The sequence below is a fragment of the Osmerus eperlanus genome, chromosome 9 (genome assembly GCF_963692335.1).
Source record: "Osmerus eperlanus chromosome 9, fOsmEpe2.1, whole genome shotgun sequence".
NCBI lineage: Eukaryota > Metazoa > Chordata > Actinopteri > Osmeriformes > Osmeridae > Osmerus > Osmerus eperlanus.
The window spans coordinates 6,536,879-6,559,583 of NC_085026.1; the positions used below are offsets into that span (position 1 = coordinate 6,536,879).

At 45.6% G+C, this 22,705-nt stretch overlaps 1 protein-coding gene across 3 annotated transcripts in view; it reads left to right on the forward strand.

Moving 5' to 3' along the window:
* kiaa1109 (KIAA1109 ortholog) overlaps window positions 1-22,705 on the forward strand; it is a 56,315-nt gene that overhangs the window by 3,928 nt on the left and 29,682 nt on the right. For all 3 annotated transcript variants that reach the window (XM_062470468.1, XM_062470469.1, XM_062470470.1), the window contains exons 4-45: window positions 108-224; window positions 1,814-1,892; window positions 2,032-2,096; window positions 2,320-2,494; window positions 2,646-2,727; window positions 3,192-3,385; window positions 4,014-4,093; window positions 4,709-4,856; window positions 5,000-5,156; window positions 5,452-5,530; window positions 5,829-5,920; window positions 6,128-6,245; window positions 6,852-7,007; window positions 7,339-7,436; window positions 7,655-7,839; window positions 7,945-8,051; window positions 8,721-8,947; window positions 9,232-9,450; window positions 9,690-9,827; window positions 10,391-10,567; window positions 12,286-12,414; window positions 12,888-13,007; window positions 13,129-13,469; window positions 14,220-14,473; window positions 14,605-14,851; window positions 15,037-15,528; window positions 15,820-16,093; window positions 16,448-16,585; window positions 16,737-16,807; window positions 17,011-17,181; window positions 17,407-17,527; window positions 17,670-17,819; window positions 18,159-18,286; window positions 18,483-18,685; window positions 19,001-19,198; window positions 19,388-19,599; window positions 19,923-20,074; window positions 20,773-20,923; window positions 21,009-21,161; window positions 21,472-21,712; window positions 21,911-22,059; window positions 22,244-22,469. In XM_062470468.1, the coding sequence (XP_062326452.1) occupies window positions 108-224; window positions 1,814-1,892; window positions 2,032-2,096; window positions 2,320-2,494; window positions 2,646-2,727; window positions 3,192-3,385; window positions 4,014-4,093; window positions 4,709-4,856; window positions 5,000-5,156; window positions 5,452-5,530; window positions 5,829-5,920; window positions 6,128-6,245; window positions 6,852-7,007; window positions 7,339-7,436; window positions 7,655-7,839; window positions 7,945-8,051; window positions 8,721-8,947; window positions 9,232-9,450; window positions 9,690-9,827; window positions 10,391-10,567; window positions 12,286-12,414; window positions 12,888-13,007; window positions 13,129-13,469; window positions 14,220-14,473; window positions 14,605-14,851; window positions 15,037-15,528; window positions 15,820-16,093; window positions 16,448-16,585; window positions 16,737-16,807; window positions 17,011-17,181; window positions 17,407-17,527; window positions 17,670-17,819; window positions 18,159-18,286; window positions 18,483-18,685; window positions 19,001-19,198; window positions 19,388-19,599; window positions 19,923-20,074; window positions 20,773-20,923; window positions 21,009-21,161; window positions 21,472-21,712; window positions 21,911-22,059; window positions 22,244-22,469 (7,014 nt within the window). The remainder of the gene's footprint in view (window positions 1-107; window positions 225-1,813; window positions 1,893-2,031; window positions 2,097-2,319; window positions 2,495-2,645; window positions 2,728-3,191; window positions 3,386-4,013; window positions 4,094-4,708; window positions 4,857-4,999; window positions 5,157-5,451; window positions 5,531-5,828; window positions 5,921-6,127; window positions 6,246-6,851; window positions 7,008-7,338; window positions 7,437-7,654; window positions 7,840-7,944; window positions 8,052-8,720; window positions 8,948-9,231; window positions 9,451-9,689; window positions 9,828-10,390; window positions 10,568-12,285; window positions 12,415-12,887; window positions 13,008-13,128; window positions 13,470-14,219; window positions 14,474-14,604; window positions 14,852-15,036; window positions 15,529-15,819; window positions 16,094-16,447; window positions 16,586-16,736; window positions 16,808-17,010; window positions 17,182-17,406; window positions 17,528-17,669; window positions 17,820-18,158; window positions 18,287-18,482; window positions 18,686-19,000; window positions 19,199-19,387; window positions 19,600-19,922; window positions 20,075-20,772; window positions 20,924-21,008; window positions 21,162-21,471; window positions 21,713-21,910; window positions 22,060-22,243; window positions 22,470-22,705) is intronic.

Below are 22,705 nucleotides of genomic sequence, written 5' to 3' on the forward strand. Positions count from 1 at the left end.
TGTACATTTGTCACTCTTAGTCTTATGACGGCGCTATTGAATCACTGAAATATTATTTCCTGCTGTTCAAAAAATATATTGGATTGTGTTCTGTCCTTATCTTCTAGCCACCATTCTGTCCTGTGGATGGATCATATATTTAACCTATTACAACTCTCGCAACATTGGCCTCATCTTAACCCTCATCATCAACAGACTGTATAAGGAAGGATACATACACATCGGTAAGTGGGCTCCATTGAACATTGAATAGGACCTGTAGCACCCAATAATATAATAATTTCCTGATGCAATAAACCTTGTACTTAACTTAAAACCCAATAATGTAATACAATTTCCTTACTGATATCGTAAATAATTACCAATAAGTTATTACATTATCAGTAAAATGTTTATTGAAATATTAGTCAAGGCATTTTATTACATTATTGGTTAAGTGCAAGTTTGCTTACATTTTAAGGCGTTTCATAATTATTTGTGGAAATTACTACATTATTGGGTTCTACAGGACCTAACGTTGTTTCCTGGATGATAAAATGTCTAACATTTAATTCAGTTTGCCAACTCTTCCTCTGTAAGACAACATGCTTTCAGGTGGCTTGAGCCCCACTTGATGTGCTTGGGCAGGCTCAGATCCTTTTTTATTGTGATGCACTGGTGAAGTTTCGTCACTGTGTTAAACTGGTACTCAAGGCCATGTTACACTGATGCAACATTTTGAAACTCGCAGAAGTCTCCAGCTAAAGTTTCATACTGCATTTGGGTGCTCTATGAAGCTTTAGATATGCATTAGATCAGTGGCTCTCAAACCTGTCCTCAAGTACCACATATCCTGCATGTTTCCCTGCTCCAACACCCCTGATTCAAATGCATGTTCGTTACCAGGGCAGGGAAACATCTAAAACATGCAGGACAGGTGGTACTTGAGGACAGGTTTGAGAACCACTGCATTAGATTATTTGTTAAAATCTTGTGGACTATAGGGCTATACTGTCGGATTTGTCATTAAGCAATAAGTAACGCTTTTAATCCAGTGGACAATGCGTGTCAGGCATTTTTTTTAACATAAGTCAATTTCCTTAATCTTAATCAAAATATTAAATCATGTTTTTAGTCCCAATCGGAAAAAAGATTTTGGTTACACTAAGCAAACACAATGCGGTGTGAAATATTAGAAAAAATTTTATGACACCTCAGATTACAAACACCTGTCACAACTGCGGTTTGTCGTGATGAACTATTGAAGGAGACTTGCTGCACCTACCAGGTAGATGGATTATTATTGAGGTCGCACAGATTATATTTTGGGAGCACATTCAATGAACGAAAGAGCATAAAATGAAATGAAAGACGTCAAACAATATATATCGCCCAGCTCTATTGTACTCAGAGTATTTGAGGCCCTTTCCTGTTATTGGGTTAAGGTGGGCTCTCACTTGATACAAACTGTGCCAGGTTCACTTTGAAGCACCCATTTCAAACAGATCACTGCTCAAGTCTAATTCAAGGGAGAAACACTTCAAGGTACAATTGACCAAGCTAGTTGCAAAAGCCCCAAAGTGCAGCCAACAAAAACATGCATGGTATCAGCTTATCCTTGTCTCTGTGTCTGTGCTTACCCATTAGAAGTAATTTGTTTCTTTGTTGTTAACTGTGATGCAAGTATTACAATGGAAGTGACTTTTTGTTGAGGTACCTTTTAGCTTCTACCTTGCATTTGCACAGAAGTGGCACCATCTGTGAAGAGATGATGAACATCTGTCTACACTGGTATATCGATGAATAATATGCCAATACTTTTTTCTATGTACAGGGTCCTTTTCCTTCTCTGTTCTGTCAGGGAAGGTCATGTTCAGGGATGTGTACTTTATTAATGAAGACATGTCTATCAGGTAACTCCATCCTTCCTTCTCACATGTCAGTTTTCTATTCTACATCAAAGGCCCTGTGCTTTAAGTGCATTTACTGTACTTAGCCCCAATATTTTGCATACAAAAATGTTGCCTTACTTTTATTTTGTGTTCTCTCTAGGATACAAGATGGCTTCCTTATTTTTCGCTGGTGGAAAATGTATAACCCCAAACAGAAACAACATGGTGAGTTGGTGAATAGTACAAATCTTTTTAAATGTGTGTATATATTTTTATTTTTATCTATTTAGAACGTGGTTTATTAATCGGCTATTGTCTTTTTCCTGCTCCAAACTATATATAAGGCTATATCTGCCTTTCAAAATCGAATAACAGTCGACATCGACAGTCGTCATCCTTGATCACCTCAGCTATATTTGCATGCAATGTTCCCTTCTCTTCTCATTAGATCCCAAAGCAGAAACCAGGCTTTACGTGACGGTGAATGGATTTGAGTTTCACGTCTACAACCGCACAGACCTCTATGCCAAGCTACAGGAGATCTTTGGACTTGAACCCACCCTCAAACCTCCCCAAAAAGACGAGGAAAAGGGAAGGGATGAGCGAGAAAAGACCTTGGACAGGTAAAACACCTGCTCATTATTCATTCTACAATGTCTAATTAATTCCATAACACATTTCATGAAACGACCGTGCCTCACATTCCAGGGTTGAATATGATAAGCTTTTTCCCCACAATGTTCATAGAACTCGAATGTTTGCATGACTTTTTAGTATCAACATGAAAGCAGAGACTCCGGACCCGTCATCTTCATGGAGATCCCTTATACCGGTCATAAAAGTCAACATCAGCGCTGTGAGTTCTCATTTCCTACATCCATACTATGATGCTCTGTGGCACATGCGCTTTAGTATAAGAGGAACCATTTTTGTATTTTTTTGATGCATTTGTATATACATACATAGGTGGAAATCCCTGGGGGGAACAGGGGGGGACAGGGGACACACAACCCCCCCATCCTGGGAACAATATGATTTGTCCCCCCCACTAAATCACTGTAAACATAAGGACATTTCAATAGTATTAATAATATACATTTAACATATTATAATGTAGGCTATGGGTTACAGCAGTAATATTGGTGTCCCCCTCAGTATTTTCTCTTGAGAAAATGTCATAATTGTCCCCCCCCCAAAATGTATAGCAGATTTTCGCCACTGTATACATACAAATAAATAATAATAATAATTAAATTACTCTGGAATTTGTTGGATTTTAAACACCCAACCTAAATGTTTATATTTGTGGTGATCAACCAGGGTCGGCTTGCGTTTGGGAACCACCACCTCCCCCAGACGTTGTGCATGAACTTTGAGGATGCTTTCCTGACCTATGCCACCAAGCCACCGTCCAGCCACCTCGACCAGTACATGCACATTGTCAAGGGCTCCCTGGAAAACGTCCGTGTCATGCTGGTGCCAAGCCCGCGCTACCTGGGCATGCAGAACGACGAGTGAGTGGAATTCAAAATCTAAAACCAAAGGAGAAGCAATGATCTGTCGTGTATTTGAGTTGGCCGCATAGATTACTGTGTCATCTGCATATAAACGGATATTTGAGGTTTTGCCTGATAATGGGAGTTCATTCGTAAAAATTGAAAAGAGACAGGGTCTCAAATTAGAGCCTTGCGGAACACTTCTATTAATATCAAGAAGAACAGACTGATGCCCTTCAATAAACACGCTACTTCCCAAGACATGCTTTGAACCAGGGCAGAGCTTTCTGACCAAGTCCAATGATTTTCTACTTTTGTAATGTTACATGATGATTTAGTTTTGACAGGGCGATACTAGTATCTTGAAAATATTTGTGTCTTTGTACTATTATTATTTTTTTACTTTTACAATTTAGTACTACTTGTGTTGTAGGGTAGTAACAATGCCATGGTTCCATGCTAGAACACGGTAAGATGTAAAAGGAAGCCTAAATGTTGTAGCAACACAAAGAAGGGGACGCTGCTAGTTAGTCAGACCTGCTCTGTTTCTTTGTGGCTTGTAAAAAGAAAAGTAAGTCGATATTTGTACATTTTGGAGGAGCTCTTCCCAAAATACCTCTCGTTTTTATTTTTCTTCTCTCCACAGACCACCAAGACTGATGGGAGAAGGGTTTGTGGTCATGCAGTCTAACGATGTGGACATTTACTATTACCAGGATGAACCAGGTAGGACCACATTATGAGCACATGGGTAAGCTCCCGGTTAAGCCTTGCAGCAAGGCTAAGCTCTCCATAGTCATGCTCTGTTTACTTTGAAAGTAATTTACTTGAGGGATTATTTGCACTTTCAGTTGTGTGTGTCGATTATGCTTGCTTTTCGATTGTTGTTGGATTCATTTTGATCATGGTTTATAAAACTTATTTTTTTACACAATTATCTTCTTAAAAAAAGAAGCTGTAATGCAACCTTGACCTATATGTGTAATCATCCTTTTTTGTTGACTGAATTTGCTGACGGCCAATAGCTGTGTGTTACTGAAGGGACAGCGTACATTTCACATGCATACCTTATCCCTTGTGCTGCCTTCGGGTCACATGACCCAAAGGTCCATAACGAACCATCGTTGTGTTTACCCAATACAAAAACAAATTTAAATAATTTTCTTTTAACCTTCGCAATGTGGGGGTCTGAGACAGCCCAACAGTTAAAAGAAAATGCTTCACTTTGTTTTTGTATGCGGTAAAGTTGTCGCAATACGACGGTGGGTCACAATGACTGATGGGTCAGAATGACCCGAAGATAACACAAGGGTTACACTCATAAACTGTAACTGTTTTCAGGCCTTGTCCCTGAGGAGCAGGAAAATGGGGACACAGAGCCATGTGGTGACGGCACCAAACTGCAGGACCTACCTCCATGCTGGGGCCTGGATATCGTCTGTGGCAAAGGAACCGACTTCAACTACGGGCCCTGGGCAGATAGACAAAGGTCTGTGTTCTCAAACTCGAGACACATATTCTCCCACGTGTGCACTTTTCAGTGTTTCATTGTTTGTTTAAGACGTTTACATACACAATCCCTAATATGCTATCTCATAATACTGGATTTTGACCATTCTTGTGTTTTACTAGGGATTGTCTGTGGAAGTTTTTCCTTCCAGCAGACTATCAGACAATGAAGGAAACAGAGGTTGCCCAGCCTGGCAAACCCAGACAAATCTTGGCCTTCGAGCTACGCATGAACATTATCGCAGACGCCACCATTGACCTACTATTCACCAAAAACAGGGTATCGAATTTACTGCTTTTTCACCATAAACATTTTCTATTCTTTTCCTGTCTCTTAGAACTTTTATTGTCTATTATTTAGTCTGTATAAATTTATTTTCCCCAAAGATATATATATATATATATATATATATATATATATATATATATATATGTACCTTCCTTTTCATCATGTAATATTATTCAATGCAGAAAGGTATAATATTAATAGAGCTACATACATCAATACATGTAGCTTTATAAGGGAGGCTTCTTTCTCACCTCATACCTACTGTCCTTAAATCTCTTGCATGTAGGAAACCAATGCTATCCACGTGAATGTCGGCGCAGGATCCTATCTGGAAGTCAACATCCCTATGACTGTTGGAGAGGATGGTAAGTGTGACTGTAGGGTGAGAATTAAATAAGTCCTTAAATAAAGTTGGCAAGTCCACACCTGTACTCAATACTGTAGTAACATACTGCTTGTGCACCTAATTTTACACCAGTCACAAGCACCTGTTTTACTGTAATGGAGAATAAACAACCTACCTGCCAACCTACCATAACTGAGGAGAAAGAATATAACAGTGTTGTGTTTGATATTCAGGCATCTCTATGGCGCATCAAGTGAAAGCTTTGCAGAGGTTGTGTTGGTTACTGAGCAGCAGAGTTTTCCCTCTACCTTCCCCAGGATACTGTACCGCCATCAAAGGGCAGCTCCTCCATGTAGACACCACCAGTAGCATGCAGTACAGGACCCTGCTGGAGGCTGAGATGCTAGCTGTAAGTGGCAGCTGAGGCAGCTTTATAAGCCGAAATTCAGACTCTTAAAATAAAAAATGTAACATTATATTTTGAACAGGCGACATTCGAATGAGACCTACATTAATTAAAGGCTATCTTATTAACTCTCTATCTCTCTCTCTCTCTCTCTCTCTCTATCTCTCTCTCTCTCACTCTCTCTCACTCTCTCCCCCCCCCTCCCCCAAGTTCCATGTGATAGCCAGTTTCCCACGAGTTTGGAACATGCCTCAGTCGTGGCAGTGTGAAATTGAGGTGTACAAAGCCACCTATCACTTCATCTATGCCCAGAAGAACTTCTTTTCAGGTAACAGAAACCATAGTATCCTATACCTAGATTGTATAAAGCTCAGTCACAGTGTTTGAGCTGTTTTGGTGGTAATTTGTATGCTGTTTCCTAATTGGATTTAGACTTGAAAATGCAATGTGCATCGGATGATGACAGTTGTCCTCAGGGGCTTTGGTACCTATATTTCTCAGATCACAATTGATATTCTCAAAAGTACTTGTTCAACCTCCTCATCATCATTCAAGCGCTGGGCTTAGTGTAGCATAGTGCAGCCCAACGCTATACAGTGCCAGCTCAACATGACTCAAAGAGTTCCATCGCAAATCTGACGGCAGATCATATTTAGGGATCTCACCCAAAAAAGCCCCAAAAATGCAAAATTATTTTAGTGGATGTACTCCACAACAATAATTTAAAAAAATAATCAAAAAAATACAAATTGTGTTGATGCTCCAAAAGATTTTGTCGTATGTTGTGATATTGTGAGTGTGAGATGTGATTTCAAATGGACGTGTAAACTGCTGCCATGTCCCTAATTACACAGATTGGAGACAACAGGGGCTTCCTAATGACTAATCAAATGCATGTAGACCTAATTGGTGTTGTCTAACATCCTTATCTCAGACCTGATTCAAGACTGGGCCAGTGACAGTGCTCCAGACATCTACTCCTTTGTACCCTACGCATGGAAATTTAAGATCCTCTTCCATCAGTTTGAGATGATCTGGGCAGCCAACCAACACAACTGGATTGATTGTTCCACCAAACAGCAGGAGAACGGTGAGAGAGTTTATCTAAATAACAGATGCATTTTGCAGTGAATGTACTGTAAATCAATATATGTATTTTTTTATTATATGTTAAGATATTTGTTATAAGATTAAAAGTGTAAATACAGAAAAATGTTGAAATGAAGGGGTCTGAAACCATTTCGATACCAGAACACTTGCAATTAATTGTGGCTCATCCACAGACTGAGGATTGATTTTGAAAGATCAGGGTGAACGGATAAGCATTGCTGATTTGCCGAATCCCTTTCAAAACCACTACTCTACATACAATCAATAGCGGATCCATAGTAAGTGGTAGTGTCCTTGCTCTCCCTTTCCAGTATATCTGGCTGCCTGTGGTGAGACGCTGAACATCGATTTCACGTTGCCTTTCAATGAGTTTGTCCCCACCACCTGCAATACGAGGTTCTGTCTGAGGGTGAGTCATAGCCTTCCTGCTGCTTGACCGAGCATCCGTTGCTTTGCTAATCACGTTCCGGAGCATCGGCAGTGCGTGTTGCTCTGCTACAACACCACGCGCTCTGTCATTTAATTAACCGCACGCTAGTGATCTGTCTGTGCCATCCACGGCTGTTGTGTGACTCGGTGGGTGGGTGACTGCCAATGCATGCGTGTGTATTTTTGTCTTGCCCTCAGGCTGAGGACACAGACCTGCGTCTCTCCCTGCCAGACTGCCACCCCAGCAGGTACCCGCTGCTCACGTTAGCCAAAGAGTACCAGAACAGCAAGATGCCACCTGACATGTGCATGCCCGGGGAGAGCCACGGAGCCCCCCCGCCTAAACTCAACAAGTCACGTTGGAGGAACATAACCCACGCCGAGTGAGTTGGGTCTTTTTACCGGAAGTTGTTGTAGGGGAGCGTAGGGCCGTGTGACATGCACGTGTCTTTGTGCGTGAAACGTGGTTTTGTTTCTTGCGTTTCCAGATCTGGATGGATCGACTGTTGGTCTGTTCCTAACTTCCTGCTCATCATTGATTACACCTGGCATCCCATCTACCCCCAGAAGGCTGATGAACAACTGAAACAGTCAAGTAAGCACACCACCTCTAACCGGAGGCATATTATCTAGTATGAGCCTAATATACACCAACTTATTTCAATTGCGTTTATTTGTCCTGATCAGTGATAATCAGTGTAGCAACTGCTATCGATAACCAATGACAATGATCAGGTAAAAAAGGTGAAACCACACACCTGTTATAATTACCGGAAGTGATGGTAACCAAAAACACGTGCAGCTTAATGCTGGATACACACTCAAATATTTTTTTAATCTTTTAAGATTTTCAAAATGTGAGAGACCACAAACATTAGGACCAAGAAATCCTAGACGAATGGTCAGTGTTTACCAGGTATAATGGAAAATAACCACATCTCTGCTACCAGGCACAGTGCAACATTATTATCCAAACTGTACAGTAATATTGCATAGCACAGTGCAGAAACAACAACATAATATCTGTTTGCAACATCAAACCCCCAAAATGTGCAGAGAAAGGGCAAATTGGCATGTATCATTGGCATATCACAAGAAGTAATGTAGTTTTAAGTGCAGCTTTCGGTGAAGAGTATCAATAAACTATAGACATAATAGGGGCATTCATGTAAATAATTATTTGACACGTACATATTTAAACACAGAAGTATACGTTTCTTGTTTTACACGTCTGTCTGGGTTTCTGCATGCTCTCCTGCTGCAGTATCTGAGATCGAGGAGTCCATGTTGTCGGTTCTGCGCCCCCCGGAGCACGCGTCTTCCCCTCAGCCAGCCCCGTCTCCCTACACGGCTGCCTCGGCCCCCAACAGCAGAGTGCCCATGGACCCTTCGGAGCTACCTCCAGACCGGCTCCACGTGGAGATGGAGATGTCCCCGGACTCCCAGCTCGTCCTGTACGGACCCCTGCTGAGGGCTCTCGTCTCCATCAAGGTACCGTCCTTTTTAGAAAATCGATGAGGGGGGGGGGGGGGGGGGGTCGTGAAAGGTGTGCATTCTGTGAAATGTCGGAGAATGAAAGGTTTCGCGACACCACAGATATTACGATGGCTTTTTACCGAAATAGGAACAAAGGAGGCTAAAGGCTTGCATATTTCCTTTTGTCACGGCCGTTGTCATGGCTGCCGGGGGAGATTTCCTCAACTCGTTTTTCTCAAGCGTGGAGTTTGAATGATAACTCGAAGCATCCGCCCGTCTCCCATTAATCTTCTCCCCAGGAGAACTACTTTGGGGAGGATGACATGTACACCGACTTTGAGGAGGCGGTGTCTAGCCCTGTGGTCTCCCTCTCCACTTCCTCCGGCCTGGGCTGGTCACCGCTGGGCATCGAGGACAGTGACAGGAGAGAGGCGGCTGCCATCCACCCCCTGGCCCTGCGCCCCTGGGACATCACCGTCCTCATTAACCTCTATAAAGTGCACGGGCGTCTGCCCATGGTAAGGCCCCCGTGGAAAATGACTGTTGATGGATCGCTGACATTTACCTCCACTGGAGTACGCAGGCTAGATACAAGGGAAAAAAATTGCTCTCATAACCGCATTTTTTAAGATATAGAAATAATTATGAACGTGGCCGTTTTTCCATCTAGTTTAGGGAATCGGCAATGCCCGATCATTACCATACAGCTACTGACTCACAGAGAACCTAATCGGAGGTTACGTTTGTGTCTGTGCAGCACTGTGGCAGCGACGGTCCTGAAGGGCCCTCAGGCTTCCTTGAAAGGCTGTGTTTCGAGATGAAGAAGGGCTACAAGGAGACCATGCTTCAGCTGGTCCTGTCACCGGCACATGTCTTCCTCAGCGACAACTACCAGGTCAGACATCGAAGCGGGCATGAGACATCTTCGCGTGTCATCTTCTTATGAAAGATCGTCAGCCAGTTACACCTTTTTCGGATGGCACGTTATATATTTGGTATGATTTTGTTAGACACACTGATGGCGATTGTACATTGATGTAATGTAGCACGGTTCTCTTAGTCAGCTGGTTGTTTTGGAGATATGCACAAGGTTGTTGATTTGAAGCGAATGACTAAACCATTGAAGTGCATGACTAAGTAGTACCGGAACCCTGAGCTGAGCTCTGTGGTGCCCCTAGTAATCTCTAATCTCATTCCTCATGGCGAATTACACCCTTCTTTCAATAATGTATTGAGCATTGTTCTTTTCTCTCCCATGGCTGAATGTTATGAAGTAAAACGAAACAGATTAATTTGGATGAGCATGCATCCCTTTTTTGGCCGTAAAATACAATGTTTAAATCAGATTAAGCCTGTAATCCAGAGCCAAGAGACTAGTCGCATAAATCTGTCTGATTTGGAGTGAGTGTCAGTGAGTGAAACAAAGATGATTGACCGCCCTCCCACCTTTGACTTCAGCGGCCCACTGCGGACAGTGTCCTGAGGGACGGCCACCTGAGTCTGTCGGGCCTGCAGATGCGAGCCCACGCCCTGTTCTCAGCCCAGGGTCTGCCTCTGGGCAGCGACACACTGGAGTACGCCTGGCTCATCGACATGCAAGCTGGGGCGCTGACGGGCAGGGTCACCGTACCACAGGTGTGTGTGTGTGGGTGTGGGCGGGGGGGGGGGCTTGTGTGCATGGGAGAGGACATTGGTGTGTGTGTGTATTCATGATCACAAGAACGGAGACTTTATCTTCAACTCAGTATGAAAACAACAAGCCAACATGTTGCATGAGATCCCTATAACGTTTGCAGTCAACAAAGAGAGTAACAGGAATGCGCAATATGATATTTAATCTATGAGGGCAAACATTTAATAATGCAAAATGAAGACGCATTCAATTTAGCCAGGTGCGTAAGAGACCACCATCATATTTTATTAAGTCTATATTAATACCAATACCTACTTAATATATTAATGTATTAAATAGAGGTGTAATAGAATGTATAATATAACAGTAGCATTTAATGCAGTCGGAAAATGCAGTTCTTAGCATTCACAGCTTTCAAGCCTACATACTACAATGGAGCTCATTCTATGTTAAGTTTGGAATATATTACTATGTTCAATATCATTGTCCATGTTCAGTTTAACTAGAAAATGATAAAATATTAAATAGCCTACATATCTAGTTTCAAGCTACTATAGCTTGTTCAGTTTTCTTTTATTTTTTCCTGTCATATTAAAATATTGGTTTAGCTTGATTTAGGATGTAATTTGTGGAATGTTCAAAATGTATTCTCATTCAGATAGTAAAATGCCTGCTTAATCAGACCACTATTAATTATTTATGCCTGCAAATGACGTTGAAAATACTGTATGTTCACAATTTCCTGTTATTGTTCATTCTCCAGAATTGTCAGAGAAAGATTCCACCTTCTAAAAATGACAAGAATATTTTAACATTTTCCTCCTGCCTAGCATTGAATATAGGCAGCGTGCTTCCCACGGTATCATAAATCCATGACTAAGTTCACAATAACAGATTAGCTCTTTCCCTACTCTGACACCGTGTCCCAATTTAAGGTAAAAGGTTTTTACCCGTTTTGTAAGATGTGTTTCAATGCAATCTGTATGCATGAGTGTTGGAGCCTTCTAAATTGGCAAAAGACTGTCTTGCAAATCATATTAGAGATGCATTTAACCCTCATGCATCCTAGTCTACCCATCATCGTGTCCATGTGGCACTTTAAGGACAAGCATATTGTCCACATCCTCCCTGCATGATTGCCAACAATGGGCTCTGTGAAATAAAAAGTTAATTGGGGACACACACCATTAGTTCTAAGTTACCGTTGGAACACTTGAGACCATAATGTAGGCTACTTTCAAATAAGCTCCTCAATCCCAACCCCTGCATTTTACCTGCAGACTACTTATTCAGGTTTGACTTAGCTCCTATCCAGCCTCCACAAGAGCAATTAAATCTCAGTTCACGGTGTTCGAAAAATAACATATGAATATTAATGAACATATATTGGGAGGATTTGTCTTATTTAGATGGGTTACAGTACTCCTGCCGTGCCTGTGTTTGTGCCAGAGGTCACGTGCCAGAGGTCAGGTCTTAGTTATGTCAAAGCTGTCTCGGTGTGTGTTTACAACCACTGTGCCATAGGTGTGTGTGTGTGTGTGTATGCTCTGAGTCTTAAACAGCAAACCGTGGCTGGGAAAGATACACATGGAAATGATTTCCGTGAGGTCTATACTTGGCTCATTGGCACGTCCGCTGTTGTCAAGTGAATGCGTTTGAAAATATTTCAGAAATGACGTTTTTGTGTGTGCGACTCTAAATGCGTGCGTGTGTCCTTCAGCTGGCCAGCGTGATGGAGTGGGGTGAGACCTACGTCTTCCACGTGGTGTCCAGGGAGTTCCAGCTAGAACAACCCAAACCATCGGTTATCTGCCAACACGGGGTGGACCGCCGGGCGTGCGACTCAAAGGTACGCCTTGCACGGAGCACGTGGAGTTTGGTAATGACGATAAATGGGGCTGCATTCATCATGCTGCCGTCGTCCATTGAAGCGTTCCTTCCCGCGGATCATGTTTTGGAGCAGGGAGGAATTTGCGCAGGTTTGTGCTTATGCACATCTGAATTAGCAAAACGGGTAACGTTCACTATGCCTCAGTATCTAATTAGTGTTCTGACCGTGTGTGTGAAGTTTATTCATGCATATACCCTGATGAGCCAAAACATGATGACCGCCGGCCTAATATGCTGTTGGTTTATCATGTGCTGCCAAAACAGTGACACGGTAGAACTGCCGGTTTGGACCAGACGGGCATAGTCGGGCAAAACATGACATGGTTACTCCTACCACAGTAATGACAGTGCATTTATCTAATTTGGGAGAGTACCGATGCTGTGTGTTGCCAGTGGAGTTCTACATGCTCAACAGTCCTCTGTCGGTTCTAGATGGCCTGTTTACCAGGCAACTGTCGGACGTCAGAGGAGCTCAAGTACACCATGACGCGACTCGCTGTCGATGGAGCAGACCTATTTATAGTAGAGTACGGCTGTGCAGCCAACATCAAGGTAAAAGCTCAAACTTGGTATCAACAACTTTCACACCCCAACTAACTGTCACAAAGCAAACGGACACCTGGCATATAAAAATGCCTCACCCTCCTGTTCTGCACCCCTCTTTCCTCCCAAGACGGGCGCAATCCGGCTCGCCAACTGCAACCTGCACAACCAGGCGGTCGGAGAGGGCATCAGTGCAGTGGTGCAGGACGTCCACGTCTACCAGTACATCGAACAGCAGCAGCCCCAGCAGCAGCCGCCGCCCCAGCAGCAGATGGATGGAGCCCGCCTTGGCCCTGGAGGTCAGGGGTCGGGGCCGGGTCAGCCCCCCGTGCTACGCCGCTCCTACTGGCTGGAGGCAGGCTCGGTCAACTTTGCCCTCATCACGGCCGACGTGGCGCTGGCAGCCGACCACCCCGCCAAGCACGAGGTGCAGAGGAAGTTTCTGGAGCTCCACGACGCCCAATGGAAAAGGTGCATCCCTATTCAATACTGAACAGTCCATTTTGCAAAGGGAGGGATTCAATCTTATCTCCCAGAACCCATTACAATTGTATGGTTGTTGGCATAGATGGTTTAGTCCTAAATAGTGCTTACTGTGACCACATAAAGCCAATCTCTGAAATGGCGAGGTAAAGTGCTCTTATGACATTTACTGCGTACTCTGGTTGGGGTTCCATTATTTTGAACTGTGATTGATTGGCCCCAAAAGTGCTCTGTTGACGATGTAGGTAATCACAGTCCATTGCAATACAATACGTAGCTCCTAATAACTCTGTTCTTAGCGTTCTGATATGAAAAGGAATTATACTAAAGAAACTACTGCACATAATTACCCAGTCTCTATCTTCTGGCACATTTAATAGCAGAGGACAAAGAACTGAAGGTGTGTCATGACTTAGTAGACTAGCACAGGGGTGTCATGATTTAGTAAACTCTAGCACAGGGGTGTCATATCCTGGACCTCAGGGGCTATCTGATTCAATTTAACGGGTTGTTATCAAGCTCTGTGGAAGCCTGATAACGACCATTCATTTGAATCAGGTGTGCTGGAGCAGGGAAACGTGACAGGACAGTGCCCCCTGAGGACCAGGATTTGACACCCCTGCGAGTCTAGCATATGCAAATGACTGGTTAACAACTCTCTAAATTCCCATTCAATTTTTGGGATGAAAACGTGTTTTTGTTTTCTCACTCTGCCTCGACTCTCTCTGTTCGTCTCAGGCTATGGTTCCTGTGGCCTGATGATGGTGCTGCTAAGAACAAGCGCAGCAGGAACAGGTGTGGCTGTCTGGGGGGTTGCAGGTTCTTTGGAGGCACCAATGCTGGCCTGGACTTCTTCAGACTGGAGGAGATGACCCCCTCCTCCAGCTCCGCCTTCTCATCCTCCAGTACCGATACTGACATGTGCTACGGCCAATCGCTGTTGCAGCCTGGCGAGTGGATCATCACCAAGGAGTTGCCCAAACTGGGGGATGGTACGGAATTGTTGTATTTTGAAGTCTTAAGGTTTGAACGGAGTTGATTCTACTGCTCGAGGTCAGAAAATATGATTGAACTCGTTCTTCTTAGTGTATGATTTCTCAGCTGTATTAAAACAATCCCTTAGGTAAGGGGGGAGGGTTGAAGAAGGAAAACTGCTCTCCGGTTCTCCCTGGTCCCCCACCTGAGCTGCCGGAAAGGCGAGGTCAGCACTTAAGCTTGCAAGTGCCTCTGCGCACCCAGAGTTCAGCCTCTTCCTCCGAGGAAAATAGTTCCTCCAGTGCAGTGCTGCCCCTGCTGGCTGGAGAGAGGGACAGCCCGTCCCCCAGCACTGAGGAAATCATGTTCCCTGTGAATGGCAAGAGCACTGCAGAGTGAGTCATGTTTTGGCACCCAAATGAATTTGCTTCACCACTTTATTATGTCACCAACTTTGACAGCCTTAACATGCATGCCGTTTTTATATCACCCATATCATCCTTTTGCACTGACAAAAATAACATTTACGCACACATACACTGTGTATTGTACACTTCATCTTTTGCAATATTTATCTCAGCACCCTCGGAGAGGTTCCAGAAGGTTCCCCGATATCCCCCAACAGCACCCAGGAACGCTCCTCCCTCCGGTCCCCTCTCCGCTCTCCCCTCAAACGGCAGTCCTCCGTCCAGTCTGGAAGGCTGGGCAGCACCAAGAGCTTATCCGCCGCTGTTTTCACCGACAAGCCGCCCCCTGCACTCGCTGGCGGCGTCCAGTTTAGCAGCGAGGTCTCGCGTAGCGATGAGAATGTCCTGGACTCGCCGCGCCAGCGCCGAAGCTATGGCTCTTTCCCGTTCACGCCATCGGCAGACTCCAACACCTTCCACCAGTACCGCTCGGCTGACTCCAGTATGTCCGTGGCGGACAGCGAGGCCTACTTCTCCGCCGCGGAGGACTTTGAGCCAATCAGCAGTGCCGATGAAGGTCCGGGGACTTACCCAGGCCGTAAGAAGAAGAGGAGACAGCAAATGCAACAGCCCCAGCAGCAGCCCTATCACATGGAGAACTACAGGTTGGTGGTGGGCCACACTGTGGAAATGCATGACTTGTGTGACTTCATTTCCCCTTTTATCCCTCTGAGGTACACCAACTTTACTCTTTTCAAGTGTGAGTTTAGACACTGATTTGAGCAGTTTTCAAACAGCTTTTCCGACGGCGTCAAATGAAACCCCTACCTTTTTGATAGGACACCTGGCACATTCGCTCTCAGCGTTTCCTAACGTTGATCAATCGAATTCGTCCTTAACGAATGACAAAATGTCAATAAAAAAAAAACTAACAGGTTTGACCTGGCGTTCCCCAGCCGCAGCTCCATCTACCACAGCGTGGAGGGACCCCTCACCTACGTGCTGAACGGCGAGCTCATCACCGAGCCGCGGCCGCTGCCCATGCCGCCCGCCCTCCCCCCGCTGCCCGCCCAGCCCATCCCCAGGCACACCTCGCAGGCGTCCTTCGTGTCGGCGCTGGCCATGGAGGAGGAGGGCTCCGTCGAGGCCGAGAAGACCGCCGAGCCGGGCCTCGTGACCCGACAGCCGCACGTCATGGCCTGCTACCAGAGCTACATGGCCCACTACCAGGTGAGGTGGCAACACGCGCTCTGTTATGGATGAGGCTTCACCAGGGGGTGTTCCCAGCGCTTGACGTAATAAGAGTGGTAATGCCTTTTTATGGATGAGGTTCTGTCCATTTGGGAGGAATGTCTCGGTCCTACAGCGTCCTAAACTAAGGACAAAGAAGTGAAAGTGGGTTTTGTGGGGTGATGTCGCAGGTATCTAAAGCAAAACAAATCGAAAGCATCTTTTTTTTTATATGTTTACATTTTCGGTGATAATGAAATGTTATGATAATGCTTTTCATTCCATAACTAGACCTTTTTCAATCAAACCAGATTGGATCCGTGTTATTGAAAATGTCGATCTTCCTAAAATTAGGTGTCCAATTGGTCCGTCAAGCAGCCGACCAATAAGAGGACGTCCAAGTCCTCTCTGCACCGCCCCCTAGACCTTGACACACCTACCAGCGAGGAGAGCTCCGCCTCTTTTGATCAACTGTCCATTCCTAGTTTTAAGGTACGTCCGACAGGTCCAAGATAAGGGGTGCCTTGCATGTTGTAGGACTTACTTTGATGCACATACAAACATATTTATTGTAGGCAGAAGCTTTCAGTGTTTCCCCGATGTGGGAATGACTATTTTACCGTTCTTTGTTATTGTTTCACAGGTAGTTAAACCAGGTCTGTCCGCTAGTTCTCTACTAGACAGAGGAGTTCAACTCATGGGAGATACAAACTGGTATTACTTTTTTTCCCCACTCATTCTCTTATCATTTGGTAGTTTAAAAGGTTCCATATGCCAACCTTATACGTGATACTGGGTCAATTCAATTAAACATATAGGCCTATGCTCGAGAAAAGTAGGGTTAGTGTAACTCCATTGAACAGCATACATTTTCATGATGCACCGTGTGTGTGTGTGTGTGTGTGTGTGTGTGTCAGCCCCCCATACACCCCCCTGGATAAGAAGGCCATGGAGCACACCGATGACACCACCACGGATGACTGGACATCTGAGCAGCCACTTGCCCAGACAAGGACCACTGCTATCGTGGAGGTGAAGGGCGCCATCAACGTAGTGCTCACTCCTCTGGTGGCTGAAGCTCTGGACAGGTTTGTCTTTACTAATGATACCAGCCTACTGTAGTGGTCTATCGGGAATTTGTGTTAGCAGCGCTGTTTGACATCCGTAGAAAAGGTGCCAAAATGGCTTACAATCTACCAGCTTGTTCCACGTTCTTTTTTTTTTTTTTCTTTTTACTCAAACTCAACAATGACATTATTGTCAAGTATTTTAATTTGCTCAGTAACATTTCCAGTCTTTTCCCTTCTCCCCAGGTACATTGAGTCCATGGTCCACTATGCCAGTATCCGCCACCCTGCTTCCATTTTGGATGACCTGCACGGAAAGGTCCTGAATGAAGCCTACCAGATCAGCAAGTCGACTGTAACTGAGTCTGTAAGTTCACCTCAACATTCAACACTTTAATTTTATTCTCAAACATTGTGCAAGGCAAATTTTGCATTTTAGAGCAGCTGGAAATCAAGACTGCATGCCAATGTTCTTTTTCTATTCCCTGTTCTCCCTCACAAATGCGTAGAGCACAGCCAAGCAGGAGCACAAGCTGTCCAAGTCGGAGGGCACCACCCCGGGGTTAGGCAACACTCAACAAGGCCAAACTGACCTGTCCGTCAAGCCACCAGACAACGTGAAGATCAAGGGACTCCAAGCCAATGTGTCCATCCCCAAGGTGAACGGAAGCAATGCTAGCAAACAATGAACTCTTTACACTGATTGGAGGTTTGGTAGGGTCAAAGATACCATTCCAGAATAATAGAGAGACTTGCCTGTGAATGAAGAGACTGGAAAGAGACTGGAATATTTAGAGACCCAATAGTTTGGTATTGGGTCAAATTAGCTTTCTTTTATGTGGATTAAATACACTTTTACTAATGACAGTTCAACTGAACTTGAGGTACCGCATTGCTTTTATGCGGTGGCGCACAATCAAAGAAATGATTTGAAGAGGACCAATGTTTCCCTTTTTCATGATAAGATGTAAAAGCTGTAACCTCTTCTTCACCCCCAGGTGAACCTGTGTCTCCTCCAGGCCTCTGTAGAAGAGGGATCTCCCTCCAGCTCCAGTAAGAATGTCACCCACGTCTCCCTGGTGGCTCTGTGCTTCGACAGGATCGCCACCCAGTTCCGCATGAACAGGTAAGTCCGTTCTCGATACCGGTTTGAAGCAAACATTTCGTCCTTCTCCCGAGTCGTTCCCAGCACCGTTTGAAACGATAGATGGATGGATGGACGGATAGTTAGAACTCGCTCACACACACACTCGTACTCATCCCAAACATATACCTCAGACACCCACGTCCCAAACCTCTCTTCTTTACCCCCGTGCGTGTAGGGGCATTGTAGAGGAGAATCCCAACGCCGCAGAGCAGGGTCGCCCTTCCGTCATGTTTGAGAAGTACGCCTCCGCCACCAAGATGCAGCCGCAGTCCTCCGGCTCGCTGCGCTCCAACGCGGGAATAGAGAAGGGCAAGGAGATTGCTGCCCGGCTCAACATCCACCGCATCCACAGTCAGCTCCGGGGCTTGGACTCCACTGGTAGGTTTCATTTGGCTTTAGGTTTCTCCACACGGTGTACCTGTCTTACCCTTATGCTTGGCAGTTTGACACAGTTTGCATATTTATAGCAAACACAAACAAGCAAACGACAACAAAACAAATGGACGAATATCTGTTTTTGTTTGTATTTTCACCAGTTGCTCAGTATATGATGATGTACAAAGTTTATTTCACAAAGAATCAACACGCACCTACTAGGGATAGTGTAAATATGTCATTTGACTATTGGTAGGCTATATGCCTATTTCAAACCTCCATTCTTACATTGGGTTTTCTACCTCCCGTTTCATCTAGACATAGGCACCTGTGCCATCACCGCCATCCCTTTTGAGAAGTCCAAGGTGCTGTTCAGCCTGGAGGAGATGGAGGAGTTTGCTCTGGTGGACGAGACTGAGATGCAGGCGTCAGCGGCAGAGCTGGCCCGCACAGCCTCTCTGGAGAAGTGGGGCTGGATCATGTTTGAGTGCGGCATCGAGAACCTCACCGTCAAAGGTACTGTTAGGACGATGGTAAAGCAGTCTCTAAACGATTTGGCCTGCATCTAGCGTCCAAAGGGCTTTATTCTCAAGTGAAAGTGTTCCTAAAATGGTTGACGTTGTTATAGCTGGACACCCAATGAGGTGGCATTGAAGGTGGGGTTGGCGAACCGAATTCGAGCTGTCCGTTTCTGTTTGTGCGTAGGCGGCCGCCAATCTGGCGCCGTGCTCTACAGCGCGTTTGGCGTGATGGGTCGCTCGGACGCGGGCGCCAACACCGGCATGTCCAAGTCGAACGGCTCGTCGGGCTCGCAGACCGGGAGCGGCTACAGCACGGACGTGTCGGACGACAACCTGCAAAACGATGCAGCCAGCCCCGCCTCGGACGCCAACGCAAACTCGGACTCGGAAGATCAGGTACGCCAGAACGTCCCAGAGTCGTTCAAAGTAACGCCGCGCAAAGTTAGACGCGAGAGGTCGATGCTGTTTCGTGTAAAAGTATCCATTATGTGGATGTATTCCTCAGATGTTGACATGAACACCGTTGATAACAATGTGCCACGTCACGAATGTGCTCGTGACCAAAAAATAACATCTGTTGAATATCCATTTCTAGTAACTCTACATTCGAAGCTGCCAGCTCCATTGGCCGACGTCTAGGAATACACTTTGTAGTACCTTTTAAGACCCCACCCCCCCACAAATGTGCCGAGTTTGATGCTTCTCCTCTTCTCCTCTAGGACGAAGGAGTGGAGTCTGATGACCTGAAGAAGGACCTCCCCCTCATGCCCCCTCCCCCTGATTCCAGCAGTATGAAACTGACCATAAAGGAGATCTGGTTCAGTTTTGCCGCCCCGACCAATGTCCACTCTCCCTCCCAATCCATCTCCAGGTGCGTTCAGAGCACGACAAGGGTTCAGAGGTTTGGCTGTAAATGCTCTACAGAAAAAGCGCAGGAGGCGGATGTGTGCACGAGGGAGCCCGCGGGGGAGTTATCGACCATAAAAACCACACAAGGACACGGGTGACACGTTTTTTTGGGGCACTGTGAATTCCTGGCTCATGAGGTCCGGTGTTTATGGACACTGTGTATGTTCTTTTCCGCAAGTTTACTTGCTTCGTCCACAGTTCACTGGACTCTTAAGGCTGATTTTATATTTACCCCAATAACGTGCCCGTTTACATCGCGGTAAGGGCTTTCGAAGTGTTAAAGACACATACAGAATGCACAACGTCTTGGTGTGGGACTTGGTGTGTCCGTAGAGGATATTTCTGTAGAAGTCCAGCCCTCGTTGATGCTGATAGGGATGCAAGTCATCTAAAGCCGTCCTGTGGTGGACCTCTGCCCGCGCGGGCCCTGAGCCTGAGTGGGTTTTGCTGTGGCGTTGGCAGGGCTCCAGACAGAGCAACTGAGTCCATGTTTGGGCACGCCTGGTCACAAAGACCACAAATCATGTTGTGGACTTCAGAAGCATTTAAAACAGCAATGTTGTATTAGCAAGAATTGTCGATGTTTGGAGTACACTTTTAAGTACTAAGTATTTTAGTGTACATCTTTTTGAGGAAAACCTTCCCCCCCCTTGTCATTAGGCAACTAAACCTCCTGAGCACTGCTACCCCTGCTATCGGAGCCTGGCTTGTCCCCATTGACCAGCTCAAATCTTCCCTACGCAAACTGGACATGGAGGGAACCCTACGAGTGTGTGCAGTCATGGGCTGCATCATGACAGAAGCACTGGAGGTCAGCTTTGATTTCACACATGTGAAACATAAGAGGGTATGGATGAATCCTCGATTTATTTTGGTTGTATTTCTTTCTTTTCTAGAAAAAGAGTATCCACGTTCCCATCCGAAGTAAGTACAACAGGGTGACCAAGCGAGCACGCTACCTCCACGAGAATCCGTCCTGCATGCTGTGCAACATCCTGTACCGCTACCTGCAGCAGGCCAACTACTCTGTCATAGAAGAGGCCACGATGGTGAGTCTGTTGGCGACTTAGGAGATGAAGCTCATACATGGTATAAAAAGTATTATAAAATCTGGGCTCCTGCCCACACTCCTCCACTACTCCTGCTTGTCTAATAAGGTTGTAATTGAGAATTAATAACGTTGGATAATTCCCATCACTAATAGTTTATCAAGCAACAAGTAGGAACATTAAAATATATTAAAATGTTGTAGCCAGCACCACTGAGGTTTGAGAAGGCATTTATTTCCCTTCAAAACTTCGGGTCATAGACTCAGCAATTCTTAACTCTGATTTACCCCCCCCCCCCCCCCCCCTCCAGAACGATGGCCTGCCCGCCTTGGTGACCTTAAAGAAAGGTCTGGTGGCCCTGGCCAGGCAGTGGATGAAGTTCATCGTGGTGACCCAGGGCTTCAAGGCCATTGGCCTGATGAGGCCCAACCAGCTGCCCAAGCCCAAGGAGCCTCTGCCCAGCCTGCCAGACCTGGGACAGGGCCTGGACAACGGGGCCGCCCTGCAGAGCGACACCAGTGCAGACGGGGCCGAGTTCGAGTTTGATGCGGGTATGTCCCGCTTTTGTGGCAGGAATAAAAGCAATTCACCAAGTCCAGAGTGTCTTTAATGACATTGTTGATGTAATGCCCCCCCCACTAGCCCCCCAACCCCCATTTCAATTACTAATGTTTAGTGAGTGATAAATAAATAAAAAGCCTTGATGCAAATGTTATGTCTTTCATAAACATTTTACTACTGTTCTCTAGCCACTGTAAGTGAACACACCATGCTGCTGGATGGAGCATGCAGTAAACCACCGCCCACGGCCGACAAATCTGGACCCGTCAGCGGTGTTGAGATAATGAGGAAGCTCTCCAAGTCTCACACGCACAATGAATCTGGACTCAAAATTAAGGTGTGTGTTTACGTGGGTGGAAACTTGAATAACGGTTGAACCTGTTTGCCTATGTTTTCTAAATAATACATTTGTTGCAGCACAAGGATGTCTCCATTTTAAATCTGTATGACACTGTCTGTTTGTGTGTCTCTGTGTCCATTGGCTGATGTATCTGTGTGTGTGTGTTTGCTTTCCTCCCCAGGGCTCCCACCCCTACCAGTCTCTGAGCTACACTAGCGGGGACACAGCTGCCGACTCCCCAGCCCACGTCAGCCGAGGTGCCCTGCCGGCCAAGGACAGTCCCCGGAAGGAGAGCCTGCTCAGCTATCTGACGGGCAGCTTTCCCAGCCTCCACAACCTGCTCGAAGGGACGCCGCAGAGAAACGAGCCCACCGCCAACGCCAAGAGCAACTCTCTCACACGCACAGGTAACGCATGCTAATGGGCTACTTTGAATTCCATAAAAAAAAAAAAGAAAAACAACACACTCGTGATACAAACTCTGAAATGCAATCAGACATTTTGGGGCCTTTTGGGCAAACAGACTTTCACACCAGCAGGAATGCCCGGTGTTCTCACAACCGAACAGTATCAAGACAGACATGTCTTGTTCGAATGCGATAAATCCCCCCCCCCCCCCCCCCCCCAGAACCGACAGAAGGCT